This window comes from Aphelocoma coerulescens, chromosome 1A (assembly GCF_041296385.1).
Source record: "Aphelocoma coerulescens isolate FSJ_1873_10779 chromosome 1A, UR_Acoe_1.0, whole genome shotgun sequence".
NCBI lineage: Eukaryota > Metazoa > Chordata > Aves > Passeriformes > Corvidae > Aphelocoma > Aphelocoma coerulescens.
In genome coordinates, this window is record NC_091014.1 from 34,290,740 (window position 1) to 34,304,108 (window position 13,369).

The 13,369-nt window shown below is 38.5% G+C and overlaps 1 protein-coding gene across 2 annotated transcripts; it reads left to right on the top strand.

Annotated features, from left to right (window-relative positions):
* Positions 1 to 1,952: 1,952 nt before the first annotated feature.
* On the top strand, positions 1,953 to 13,049 carry RXYLT1 (ribitol xylosyltransferase 1). Of its 2 annotated transcripts, XM_068998326.1 has the most exons (6): positions 1,953 to 2,127; positions 2,525 to 2,704; positions 3,686 to 3,788; positions 9,002 to 9,316; positions 10,885 to 11,055; positions 12,092 to 13,049. In XM_068998326.1, the coding sequence occupies exons 1-6, from the start codon at positions 1,986 to 1,988 to the stop codon at positions 12,507 to 12,509; spliced, it is 1,329 nt and encodes a 442-aa protein (XP_068854427.1). In that variant the 5' UTR covers positions 1,953 to 1,985; the 3' UTR covers positions 12,510 to 13,049. The 2 variants fall into 2 exon arrangements, with proteins under 2 accessions (XP_068854427.1, XP_068854435.1); XM_068998334.1 differs by lacking the exons at positions 1,953 to 2,127; positions 2,525 to 2,704; positions 3,686 to 3,788 and adding an exon at positions 5,774 to 5,843.
* The last annotated feature ends 320 nt before the right edge of the window (positions 13,050 to 13,369 follow it).

The following is a 13,369-nucleotide window of genomic DNA, read 5'->3' on the forward strand; positions in this document are numbered from 1 at the left end:
TACGAGTTAATAAGGGTAGGAAATATAAGATTAAGATGCTATGCTCAAAAGTATATGCTCTTCCTTCTCACATGTCTTCACATCTGGATTTGGGGTTCTTCCCAAATGATCAAGCATTGCCATCTACTATAATTGTTCTAAGACTGATTGATATTGCCTGTTTACCTCACTTTGGTTAGTTTACCTTTCTTCTCTGCTGAAAGTAAGACTACACTATCATCACTATTGTGAAAGACCTGCTCACTGCTATTCCAAATCACATTCACTTTCTCATTTCTTATTGAAATGCACACAATTAAATGCAGACTTTTAAGATGCTATTTTTGAGATGATCTATAACCAAACTCTTCTCAGATTAATTCTTCTTGACTTTTTCTTTTCAAGTCTCTTGTCATTTTTATAAGAAATAAACTGCGTCTGTGTGGGAAGAAAACTTTCTAATTATCATCCAAAGCAGTGAAGTTGCACAACAGGAAGCCTGTGTTTGCAAATGATTAAACATTTTTCATTCTTCTTTGCCCTTTGTAATTAATTTCTACTACCATCTTATTTCCCTTTGGTTCTATGTTTATCACACTTTTATTATCATATTCTGTTTTAAATTAAACTGTTTGTACAAAGATTATTTTCCTTAGATTTTAGCAGCTCAGCACACAGACGCAGTTGCTGATAAAGTCTAGAAAACAGACTGCAGTTAAAACTGGTAACAGTTTACTTTGATATTGACCTCTACAGATACCATGTTGCTGGTCTTCCCCAAGTTTGCGACTGCACCAGTTCCTTGTGCATTCACACAGATGCACTAAGCTAGAAAGACAAGAGAAAAGCTCGGTCTTCATTTTGAAAGCATTTATGAGGTGCACTTCTTTCATAAAATTGTAAATCACTATAACCAAAGCAAAGCGGTCATGATGCCTAACAGGAACAAGTGTATTGACCTGCAATTTTGCAACAGATTGCCAGTAGTATTGGCAAGTGTTATTTGCATTATATGGGTTTTACTGGGTAGGGCTTCAGTATACAAAAGGAGCTTAAAAGAAAGAGAAAACCTTTTTACCAGGGCTAGTAGCAGCATGGCACAGGGCAATGGCTTCAAACTGAAAAGAGGAAATTTTTTTGAGTGTGGTAAGACAGAGAAGTTGTGAAGGTCCTATTCTTGGAAGTGACCCAGGGCTTTGAACAACCTGGAAGTATCGCTGCCTGTGGCAGGGGGTTGGAACTTAATTATCTTGAAGGCGCCTTCCCACCCCAACCATTCTGTGACTGCTGCCACAGCAGGTCATCAGGCTAGACTTACAGTTCAGCAAACGTATAAGCAATTAAATTAGATTAAGGATTTGGCAGTAGGCTGACTATAAGCCTATTTCAGAAGGCCTTCTAAGACAAGTAGTTACATTTAAGTTGGGAACAAGCAGTGGTCCCTTGAACGAATTTTAGGTCAGGGTCAGAGCAAGGTTTAATGTTCATAAGGGTGAGAAAATTATCAAGAAAAAAACCCACTCAGACCCAGAAAAGGCTGTAGGGTTGTGCAGTGCATCACGATCTATACTGTTCTAGACTCTCTCTCCTTAGGGTACATGAAGGTTGCTGTGTTTTTGGCTACAATTAGGGTCATGGTGTTTGTATACAGGCTGGTAGAGGCTTTAAAGAAGCTGTAGCACCTAGCCTTAAAAAGGACTCACAGACAATCTTCCTATCTTTCTCTTTCTATGGAACATGACTCGCTCTGATCTGTCCAAGATTTCCCCATTATATAAAATTCCCATAACCTGACTGTGCTGTTCATCTATCCGTTTACAACCTGGTTACACATCATCGCACAGCTCTGCCGGCAGCGCTCGGGGGGCTGCGGGCAGGAGCAGGTCATGGCACCGGCGCCTCTGAGCCTCCTCAGCAGCGGACGCAGCCCAGGCCGGCGGGCGGAGTCTGCTCCCGCCGCCGCCTCCCGGCGCCCCCCGCCGGGCCTTCCGCCCGCGCCGGGCGGGATGCGGGGCGCTCGCAGGCGGCTCTGCTCTGCCCTGATCGTCGCGTACGGCCTCTTCTCCCTCTACGCCGCCTACACCGTGTTCCTGCGGCCGCGCCGCCCGGCCGCCCCTCGCCCGCACCGGGACCGCCGCGGCCCGCGAGGTGAGCGCGGCGGCGGAGCTGCTCCGAGCCGCCCAGCCCGGCCTGTCCGCGGCCGACGGGCCGGAGGCGGCGGCCTTGGTGCGGGGCCGGCCCGGCGGGCGGGGCCTGGTGGCGGCCCCTGGGAGAGAGCGGGGCCGGGGCCGCACCGCTCCCCGCCGGGCCTGCGCTGGCCGCGGCCATTTCCGCAGTGCCTTGGGTGGCACCGCGCGGCCCGGCGGGGGAGGAGAAGGCGGCGGTGGCGTTTGCGATGGTGGTTGTGGTGGCGATGGTGGTGTGCCCGGCCCAGGGCTGAAGGAAGGTTGCTAGGTGCTGCTTGAAATCACAAATTTCAGAAAATTCATTAGTCTTATTAAAGTTGTGGATTTGATCTTTTTTTATATGTAATTCACGCTTTTAGGTTACACAGATCATGTTGCCTTGGGAAACGAAGAGTGGAACCCATGGGATGCAGACGAGAAAAACGAGCTGGCTGCTTCTCAGCAGAGATATGAAGCTAATCTTAAGATGATAAAATATGTGAGATCTCACCTAGAACAGACCAGTCTTAGAGTACAGATTTGGGGCAAAGCAGCAATTGGTAAGCAGATATAGTCAATGTCTATTAGTTATTTAACCTTTCTAATAATGGCACTTTTCTCCGTTTTCTGATGACTAAAATTTATGTATATGATTCAATAGTATGTATATCTGTACGTGAAGACTATTAAGGAAATGGTAGCTGTTACTCAAATTTATAGCAATATAAGAGTAGTTGAACTCCAGTTTCTTTGTATCAGTTCTTTTCAAGGCTGTTTTTCTGCATCTGTCAAGGAAAATGTCTCAAACGGCAGAGAAACATAGTTACTTTTCTAATCCAGTCTAGTTTACAGTACAACACAAGGAGAGGCCTCTTACTTGCCTAACCAGATTATTTCTTTTTGTCGCATTTACACTTCGTGAAATAAAACGTCACACAGTGAGAAATAAAGCATTTCTTGTATTGCAGTGTACTGCAGTACTGCTGCCACTGATAAACTTGGAAATAATTTTGTTGTGGAAGACACTGAGCTTCCTCTGCACAAACTGGGAGCCAAGGTCTTCTCAAGCTCTTTAGCTACTGCTGAAGACACATCACTTCTTACTTTAACTTTTTTGTAAATTCCAGGTTTAAAGTGGAACTTCATGTAGCATTGTAGAACACATAGGTATATTACCATCACAAAAAAAATGGTGTGTTTCACAAAAGCTTAAGAGAAGTATGCTTGTCCTTAAAATGCTGATTAATATTTGCTCATTTTTAGTGGTATGTGCACTGGAAAGAGTTGCTAACAGAAGCAGTAGTGTAGTATATCTTCATCTACTGATGTTTTATCAGCCAAAGAATCCTTTTAAATGCCAGTGTGGGAAAAATTCATCTTAACTAATTGCAAGTCTATTATGCAAGAAGCTCTGACATTTCTTTCCCAAGTTCTTATGTTGTGGTGCTTTTTCATTTTCCAGAAATAATTTTATTTGTTAGGAGTGTAGAGTAGGCAAGATCTGTTCGTTCAAATTCTCCATCATGTCTTCATTTGTGTAGGTCTTTACCTTTGGCAACATATTTTTGGAGGGCACCTTGAGCCGGCTGATGTGACTGCACAGTGGAGAGAAGGAAGCCAAAAAGCAGGAAAAACATACTTCAGGTGTTGTTCATTATCTTGATTTCAGTTGTGTAAACTTTAACAAATAATGCATTGGAAAGTTAAACTACATGATGCACTGCTCTGGTGCATTATTTTGCCTATCTGAAAGTTGTGGTTATTTTAATACAGTTGCAAATCCTTTAATTTTGTCATGTTTTGATAACTATGAAATATGCACCCAGCTTCTCATTCAAAATTATCATTTATACATGGAAACACATACTTGATGAAACTAACCAATTCTAGTCCAAACACATCACCATTAAAAAATAGAAAACTAGGTAGCAATTTCATCTGGTTTATGGTGTTTTGTGTTATTAAAAAAAAAATGGGGAAAGACTTACCAATGCTGAGAAAAAGAGCAGCCAAGAGACCTCAGTGGCAGGGTCAGGATACAACCCCAAGAAAAGTGTTAAGAACTGGAGTTTGGGAGCTCGTAGTTGACAAAATCAAGCATGCATGTGTGAGGCAAGAAGATGTCTCCTGCTGTTTGGTTTCTACTGTATTCAGGGGAAAGAGACTTGGCTCATTCATTCATTCATAAACAGGAATATGTCAAAACTGTAATTTGTTTCTGTTTATAACAATCTGTGAGGCCTAGCTTCTGGTTAGCTACTTAATTTGCAAACCAAAATTTTATATGGAAAGGAACATTATGCTTAAAGCACTGTTTGCACTAACAGTGGTGTTTGATCTGTGATCATGTATGTTTTAAGACTGTTGTCAAATGTTTTATATTATTCAGTGAATGATACACAACTTTTTTCTGAGTCCCTATTTAATACCATTTTAAGGCTTTCTGTGAAGACATAGTGAAAGCTGAAGGTCTGTTTGGCCAGTTAGCCAGTCTCCAGAAGTAGGTGACATTTAGTCACTTGCTCCAGGACCTACCTGTTAAAAAAGTTTTCTTTTAATACATAAATTACACACTTAAATGAGTTTAACTCCTGAAAAGTGTGTTGCTTCAGAAGGCTGTTTTTATCGTGCATAATAAAATGTGGTTCTAGTTGGAATTTGAAGATAGTAAACGTGATTGTGAATTGAAAGGAGGTTTTAAGTGATGACAAAACTTCTTTAAATCATTTTGAATTGTTAATCTAAGTTTCTAACAGTGAACATGGTACATACAGGACATAGAATCTTTTCAGAAGAAAGGGATGAATTTATGTACTCTTTAACAAAAAAAGCTATATTCCTTGTCTGCAAATAAAAGATGATCCTACAAGTTTAGAGAATCAACTATGAGTGATGCTACTGCATCTTGGTAGTCTCCTTGACAGAGCAATAGGGCTTTCCATTCACAAATATAGAGAAGGGATACGGTGCTTTCTTTGAATGTGGACCAGTGCCTGCAGTGCAGTCTTGGTGGCAAAAGACTTTGTTGTTTCCAGAGTTAAAATCTCAGAAGCCGTAGAAATCCATGATACTCTGCCAGATAGGTTATCTTCTTGGTACTGACATGAGCGTTTCTTTCAAGCTCTTGCTTTTCACGTTTATAACATGAAAATAATTTGCTGTACTTAATGAGTCTGTCACTTGACTGATTATAGTTATTTTCTTTCTAGTGTGCCTGTTTCAGATGATTAATAACCTCACGTTTCTTTAGGGTTTGCATCTCTCAAATCTTCTGTGCTTGCATTTAAATATCTTGTTGTTGTCTGGATGAACCAGGGATAATCGAGTCCTTATTTTAATTTCAACTTAGATCCTATAAAATACTAAGCTTAAGTTTAGTGCCAACATAACAGAGGTTAACTTTTGACAGGCTAGTAGAAACTTGTGCAAAGTATAGAAAATATGCAATATAACTATTATTTTAACAACTAGGTTTCTGAAATTAAATAGCTACTTTTTACTCAATTTGGAAATATTAGCTTGTGTTGTGAAGAAGAAGAATGTGATTTTGGCTCCTCACTTGTTACAAGATTTTCTAGAATTGTTTACTTTACTGCCTGGCTGAGGTAAATTGTCTCCATTTGATTACTAGATGAGGCTAGAGGGAACTAGCTGAGGTGACATATTTGGAGAATGTGTGCTGCTCTGCAGTTTTCTGTGGTAAGTCTAATGATTGTTAAAAAATAGACCTGTGGTGAATGTTTTTAAAGAATGCCAAATCTAAAGACGCAAAAATGCCAAAATACCACTTGAACACAGTTGCCCGACTAATCCCATTTTGTATATTTAGGATGGAGAATACACATAATTAATATAGATTTTGATAGCTTCACGTTTTCACCAAAGAAGTTGCCTAGAAAATACAGACGGTATCAGCTTCTCCATAAAATGGAGTGATGTTTATTTAAAAACAGGAGTGGAGAAGAAACTGCATAGCTGTGGGTTTTGGTAACATCTTGGCACATTCATACACAAATCAAGAATGCAGGATTTAACACTTTCTTTGGCCTGAAGCAACTCACACCATTCTTTCTTGTCATCTAGGAAGATGTAGAGCACCTGTTATTACTTGGTAAGAGCTTTCCTAAATTTCTATTCTACCAAGTCGCACCCTCTCTATTTTATAAATATTCAGTGCTGCCTTGCCTCAGTCAACCAGCAGAGGTTTCTGTCTATCAAAGGATTCCACCAGGCATAGTTTCTGGCAACTTAATTTTAATAAAACCCTTTAGTGAAGCTTTTTGAAAATCCAAATACACTACGTCCACTGGATCCTCTTTATCTGTGTTTTTATTGACATGCTCATAGATCTTCATCAGATTAGTGAAACAGGATAACTCATTTCCAGCAGTGCTTATCCATATATGTGATCAGTGGTGTTACCTATTGATAAGATTCAGTGATCTTACTGTTTATTGCAGACTCTTCCAGAGAGGGAATTAATACTGACTGTTCTCCAGCATTCTCTCAAATTGTTTTTGTAGATGGGAGTCTACAAAAGATGGTGAACCACTAATCAAGCATACTGTCTTTTCATAATGACAGCTGCACACCTTTGCCAGCAGTTCTGCAATTCTGTGTTTATGTTCCTTCAAAACTCTCAAGTGAATGCTATCCAGGTCCAAATCCTCCGTTTGATACAATACTTGTGGTGTTCAACCTTGTATTTCTTGTTGAAGCGCATAAGTTAGGTGTGGGAATCTCCCTTACTTTTCTGTTGAGCCAGATGTGGCTGGGGGGGTCTGTGTTGTTTACTTTTTGGATTGAAGCACACAGCATGCCTAGGCTTCTTATACACTGTTTTTGAACAGTCTACAAACTCCTTGAAACCTTCTTGTGATTTGGACTGCTCCTTTCCAAGTTCTTTCTTGATTTTCTCATTTTTATGTAATTCCTTTATTGCATAATGAATATGTTTATGCTGGATGTATTTATTATGATCTGCCATGTTGCAAGTGTTACATTTAATCATTGCTGTTACAGAATGGCTGTCTAACACCTTCAGAATGGGCACTGTAAGATTCAGTCTAAAATAGTACCTTTTTGTATGACTATATGACTAGTAAGGAAAAGGTAGTCACGTATTTAGTCCAAAAAACATGATCTTCCCAAATCATCTTTGATCTAGCCTTCATGTGAGTAGTTAGTACTGTTAGGGCTACTCCTAACAGCAGTTAGTTTTGTAGTTTCTGTAATCTCTCTTCCATTTCCCCATCCCAGTTGTGTTCTGATTGGGAGTTAATAGTACAACCCTAGCACGGTGTTTTAATTATTGAAGTATGGGATTTATGAGACTTGCACGGTGTTACTTTTTTTTCCCCACTGTAGTTTTATGCTGTTCAATTTCATATATTCCTACACACAGGTCATTGCTTCCTGACCTGTACATGTTGTTATTCCTGTAAAGTTGTTACCCTCTAAGTGCTGTGTCATAGAAAAAACCCTTTCTCCCCAAGTCTCTTTTTGCAAGGTCATCACTGGACCATGTACATATCTTAGTCCCTACTTCAGGCATTCCAAAGCTCAAGGTAGTCTCTCTTAGGAATCCCAATGATTCTGTTCTCATTATCTGTTAAAGTTTGGATTTAAGTCTTGATCTTACTTAACGTATAATGTATTAGAAGTCTTGTTTCTAAGTCATGAGTCTTAGCACTCTTGGCTCCAAAATACACCCTTCCCACCAAGCCAGCAGCATGTCAGCTTAACTCAGGTTTAAAATACACTTGTGTAAGGTCAGTCTGCTCCAGCTAACCTCACTGGTGTAGTTTTTACAGCTTTTGTTGTGAAGGATTTTTTTCCTCAGTAAGTATATTTGAACTGAAACTAGCTGTCAGTCTCAGCACTTCATGAATTAAAACTTATACTCACTCTAAATTAAGTTTTGCTGGTAGCTGAAAAACTAGTAATGCAGCAGACCTAGAAAACTAGCACTTAACTGACTCCTAGAAAAAAAAATACTGTTTTCTCCCTTCCACTTTTTCCCAAGCTGTGTAACTAGTACTTCTTTACTTTCAATCAATGATCTGTTAATACACCAGGTAACTGGAGAGCAGGAGCTGGCAAATACTGGTTTGTTTCATTGCAGTTCATAAATGGCTTTTGTCAGATACTTGCAAATGATAAAAGATTTAATGATTTTGCTACATGACTGAAATTCTTCTGTTAAATGCATTGTGCAAGATATAGAAATGCCATTTTATAACTAAAATATTTGTGCTTTACTAGCTTACATCAGAGCCTGAAGTTTGACCTGGGCCATACAACAAAGCTAGGTTTACATTTAGATAGATGCCTTTTGTGTTATTGATTCTGCTCAGCAGAAACTTAACCAAAATACTGAGAAAAGTAGTATACAAGACTAGCTAACTGTCCCTCATAACGATAGCAGATTTAGTATATTCGTCAGGTTTTTGGGAGGGCCTCTCTCTTGTTCTAATACAGCAATCATCAGTTATTACTGGAATTAAGAAAATGTTTAACCTTTAGTGAACATCAAGGTGCACCCTTTTTTGAAAGGTGGTTGATTTACACACATTCTGAGGTTTGAGTATGGTACCAGTTCTGATGTATTGACAAAATACCTTATTTAAGTCAATCTCCTTTTTCCTGAATAAAAATGAAAGCAGCTTCACTCCTGTGCTAAGCAGTAGGTACTAACAACAGAAGCGGCTATAGTTGTACAGTGATTTTGCAGTATATTGCATTTACTTTATTGAAGAAAAAATCTCTGAAGTACATACTGTGTAGTAAGACTAGTTAGAGGATTAAGGTCAATAACTTGTGTTACTTTGTTTAGTGTTATATTTTGGTTTTCTCAGCTTCCTCACTGGCCCATCTGTGGTTCCCGGCTACTTCTCGGTGGAAGCGGAGCATGTGGTGCTGGTGCTGAACGGCAGGGAGCCGGCGAAGGTCGCCTACGCCACGCAGTGGCTGCACTACGCACAAACACTGATGGAGACCCGCAAAATCCAGCATGTGGCAGTGGTGCTGCTCGGCAACGAGCAGTGCAACAACGCGTGGATTCAGCCATACCTGAAACGAAACGGGGGCTTTGTGCATCTGCTCTTTGTTACATATGACTATGCGTTTGTAAATGAAGAAGATATTTTCCAGTGGCCTTTAGGAGTAGCTACGTAAGTGCTGTAGACAGAAATTGCAGTTGATTAATTAATTGTTATGCGTGAGGTATGGAAAATATGACTGAGTGATGCTGATGCCCAAAACAATTGTAACTAATTTGCAGAACATGATCCTATCAATCATTTTCTAAATCAGGCATTGGAGTCCTTAAAAGTTGTATTTAGCAGTAAAAATGATAACAGGAAAAGAATACTAGTGTTTAGGAAGCTTGCTCTTGCAGTTTATGACTGCTGATGTAATATTTACCAGTGACGTGGAGATTTAAAAGATACTTATGTAATAACGCTGCAGGTACTATTTGTTCAGGAAAGGAAAGAGTGATTTTTTTAACCTCCATTATGGCTCAAAAGGCTTCCCGGTGGAGTTGTTACACTCTAGTATCACAGTAGTGTAAGCTGTCTTAACTGCTTGGTTAAAAAACTATTTTTGATATATTTAAGTGCTTAAACTATTTATGTGGAGTAAATAAAGGTTTGGTTCAGCTAGATGCATTTTTACTTCTTACTAACAGAGCTGATAGTGGTTTAGCTACTTACCAGGGTAATAGAAGCTGAAAGGAATACAGGATTATTTTCATACCTTGTGTTGAATTTGAATTCAGTATCCTGTATTGATCCAGTTTGCTGAACAAGCTGGAAAACTGTGTAGAGTTTTTTTATATGCAGCTTGAACTTGTTCACAATATCCTTGAAATATGATATATTTGGATTATTGATGGTGTCAAAGAATTGATGGCACTAGAAGTTTCTAAGTGGAAAGAAGTTGAGTTTTGAGATGCTGAGATTAAGGTGACAGTTAAGAGAAAGCAACAACACTTAAAGCAATAAACTAGGGTGCAAAGCTGGGTGGAGGAAGATAAACTGGGTATCAAAATGGGGGTTTCCAGCCCTTGCATACAACGGCTGTAAAAAACACGGTTAAAGGCATGAAAATGTGCCAGATTTTCCAAGTAAAGAGAGAAAATGAAGATGTAGAATGATGCAAAAATACTTGTCATGAATGGACAAATGGTTATTAGAAACTGAGTGAATTAACATTCATCATGCAGGAGAAGTATGAGGAAAGGACTCCTCTGTCAAAAAATGTACAACAAGCTATTTAGTAGCCAAAAGATTAGATTATTGAAGTTCACTCAGATCAAAGTGAGATTTTGCTTTGAGAGATACCAGTGGTAGTTCCAGTTGATAGGCATATCCACAGATAAAGGTAGGTGAGACTTAAGTGCCATAGTTACCATTAACCTGGCCATTTCAGTCAAAACTTGTGGTTGCATCAAGAACAGCTTCTTTGGAAAAGCATGTTAGTCAAGGACATTCTGTAATATGCACATACAATATTTCTGATGTTGAAAAAAGAGGTAAGTTATTCTGGAAACTTGGTGAAGGGAGTGGTGGGGGCAAAGGGAATAAAGATATACTTTTAGGACAGGACTTCAATTGGTTTACTTGTGGATTGACAACAAGTTGGTGTTTTTAGTCTTAGTATATGATGCAGTGAAGATGAAATGCTGCAAAATGTTTTCCTTTGATATAATTGTCTAACTTATACGTTGTTTTTACAGCTACAGAAGTTTTCCAGTTGTAGAACCCAGCTGGTCAATGCTTCATGATCCAAGATCATATCTATGTAATTTCTTAGGAACAGTTTATAAGAATTCTTCTAGAGAAACCCTAATGGAAATTCTGAAACGGGATGGGCTTGACAAACTTTGCTGGATTGCAGCCAGAGAACAGTAAGCCTTTAATTTACTTGATTAGGTTACTCAGACTTTTTTGCCTGGTTCATTATTATCAATCTTTTCTTGTATTAAAAAATAGTACAAATAAAGGTAGTCAGTCATCAGGTCAGGGAACACTGCTGAGACACTTTGTTTAGGTCATCATAACATAACAGCCTTTCTGTTATATTTTACATAAAGCATATTTTTAAATCTGGTATAGAAAATGTATATATATAACCATCAAAGACCATCTGTTTTTTTCTTACAAATACTTGATTATGAGAAGGAGCACTTGTCTTGTATTTTGTGGAGTTTAATGTCTTTAGTAGAAGAAAGAAGACAGCCATGTTTTGTTGTGTTCCACATGAGAGTGGATTTCATCTGTACAGCACAGTTGGTTTTAACTAACAAGAGTAGGGTTCTGATCGTATTTCTTGAATTGTTGTTTGAAAAGCAACACCTATAAAATGTTGGATAGCAGGCACAGCAGTGCTTAGGTAGACCTCAGCTGCCCTGATGAGGAGTCTCAGGAGATGGATTGTATCTGTGACATAAACTCTTACATCCCAGACATACTGAGGCACTTCAAGTAGATGAATTCAGGGTAAATGGATTGCTTTATGTCCTAAATCTTGAAGAGCAAACCTCTACTGATTTAAAGTATTTGAGGCCAAACAAAGTCATTAAAAAGTCCATTGAGTGTCTCCCGTTTTGTCTGTTGCTAAACTGTGCTGTGAAGTAAATTGACATGTGCGTCATCCAAGTCATGCAGAAGATTTGAAGTGGCATTTCAATTTGTTTCTTACACTTCTAAGTATTAATAATTTCCAAAAAGGGCCACATCTTACAGTCTATTTTTAACAGTGACATTTTCAATAAATTTTTAGAAGACTCCTTTAAAAGCAGTTAAGACTGTGTGTGTACTATAAAATTTTTACACTGATAGCATTTTCAGTTTTATAAATAATGGAAATTAAAGCATATCTCTACTTTTTCATTGCAGTGCCTGTGGGGAAAATATTAATTTTCACCCTTTTTATTTTCCTAGGTGGCAGCCTCAAGAAACAAATGAAAGTTTCAAAAACTATCAAGATGCCTTGCTGCAGAGTGATTTGACATTGTGCCCAGTGGGAATAAATACAGAATGTTACAGAATTTATGAAGCTTGTTCATATGGATCTCTGCCCATTATAGAAGACGTAATGACACCGGGTGTTTGCGGAAATTCATCAATGTACCACAGTGCTCCATTGCAATTATTAAAAACCATGGGGGCTCCATTTATCTTTATTAAAAACTGGAAAGAGCTTCCTGCTATTCTAGAGAAAGAAAAAAAAATGAGTTTAGAAGAAAAGATTCAAAGGAGAAAAAAGCTTTTAGAATGGTATCGAAACTTCAAAGCATGGATGAGACAGAAATTCATTAATACCTTGGAAAATTCATTTTTGCCTAGTGATAAAGGATAAATTGTCCCTTTTGAAAATCTAGAATAGATGACATCTTAATTTCCATTAACCTGAGGCAGCTTTTACTCAAGAGTAACCTCACAGGACAGATGCATTCCTTTTAAAGTCAACGGAATTGCTCTAAGCTTGGCTAAGAGCTATGTTTGGCCCTCTGTTGTTAATGATTTTCAGAGAGGTTGTTGACATAATAGGATGGTACAAGGATGACAACAATTTCATTGCTATTTTCATAATTTCTAAGTTGCTGTGTGACGTGATAAAATTTTTAAAGGATAATATCTTTGAGCATGTGAATTTGGTAAAATCCAACATAACATCAGTTATGTTTGAAGAAAAGAGAATGGAGGCTGTATGCTACAAGGTAATTTATTAGGTAGACTAAAGAAGAAAAGTATTATGATAAAATTGCCAGGTTTAGCATATTCTGGTAAGTACTTGTTTTGAAAATGTGAACTGTTTACTTGGTTGACATTTCATTTCCAAGAAAGTGACCATAAAACTAAAGACTGTGGAATAAAAATGTCTATTTCAAGGTAAAAATAGAGAACTCTTTCTTGAAAATAGTTGGTAGCAATATATTTCGTCTTTAACTTCAGATACCAAAATTGATTTCTTTTTAGTCTTGGGCCATACCTTTCTGCATGTCTGCTCTTTCATTACGTGCAGTTACAGCTGCACATTCTGAACACTGGGCCTTAGACATGAACCTGCTTGTAGCTTATCTGATTCCTCAAAATCTGCTGAAACTTGTCAATGCCAAAAGATGGCAGAAGTGTAATACTGCATGCTTATGGTACTATGTGTACCACAAACAGTTTCAATGCTTTTTTGTTAAATGTGGGTAAAGGCATCTGTTCCTG

Excerpts from the sequence above, each read along its gene's own strand:
- RXYLT1 (XM_068998326.1), top strand. The coding sequence starts at position 1,986 with ATGCGGGGCGCTCGCAGGCGGCTCTGCTCTGCCCTGATCGTCGCGTAC. Across the intron at positions 9,317-10,884 it reads TGGCCTTTAGGAGTAGCTAC|CTACAGAAGTTTTCCAGTTG; the intron begins GTAAGTGCTGTA and ends TTGTTTTTACAG. Across the intron at positions 11,056-12,091 it reads TGGATTGCAGCCAGAGAACA|GTGGCAGCCTCAAGAAACAA; the intron begins GTAAGCCTTTAA and ends TTATTTTCCTAG.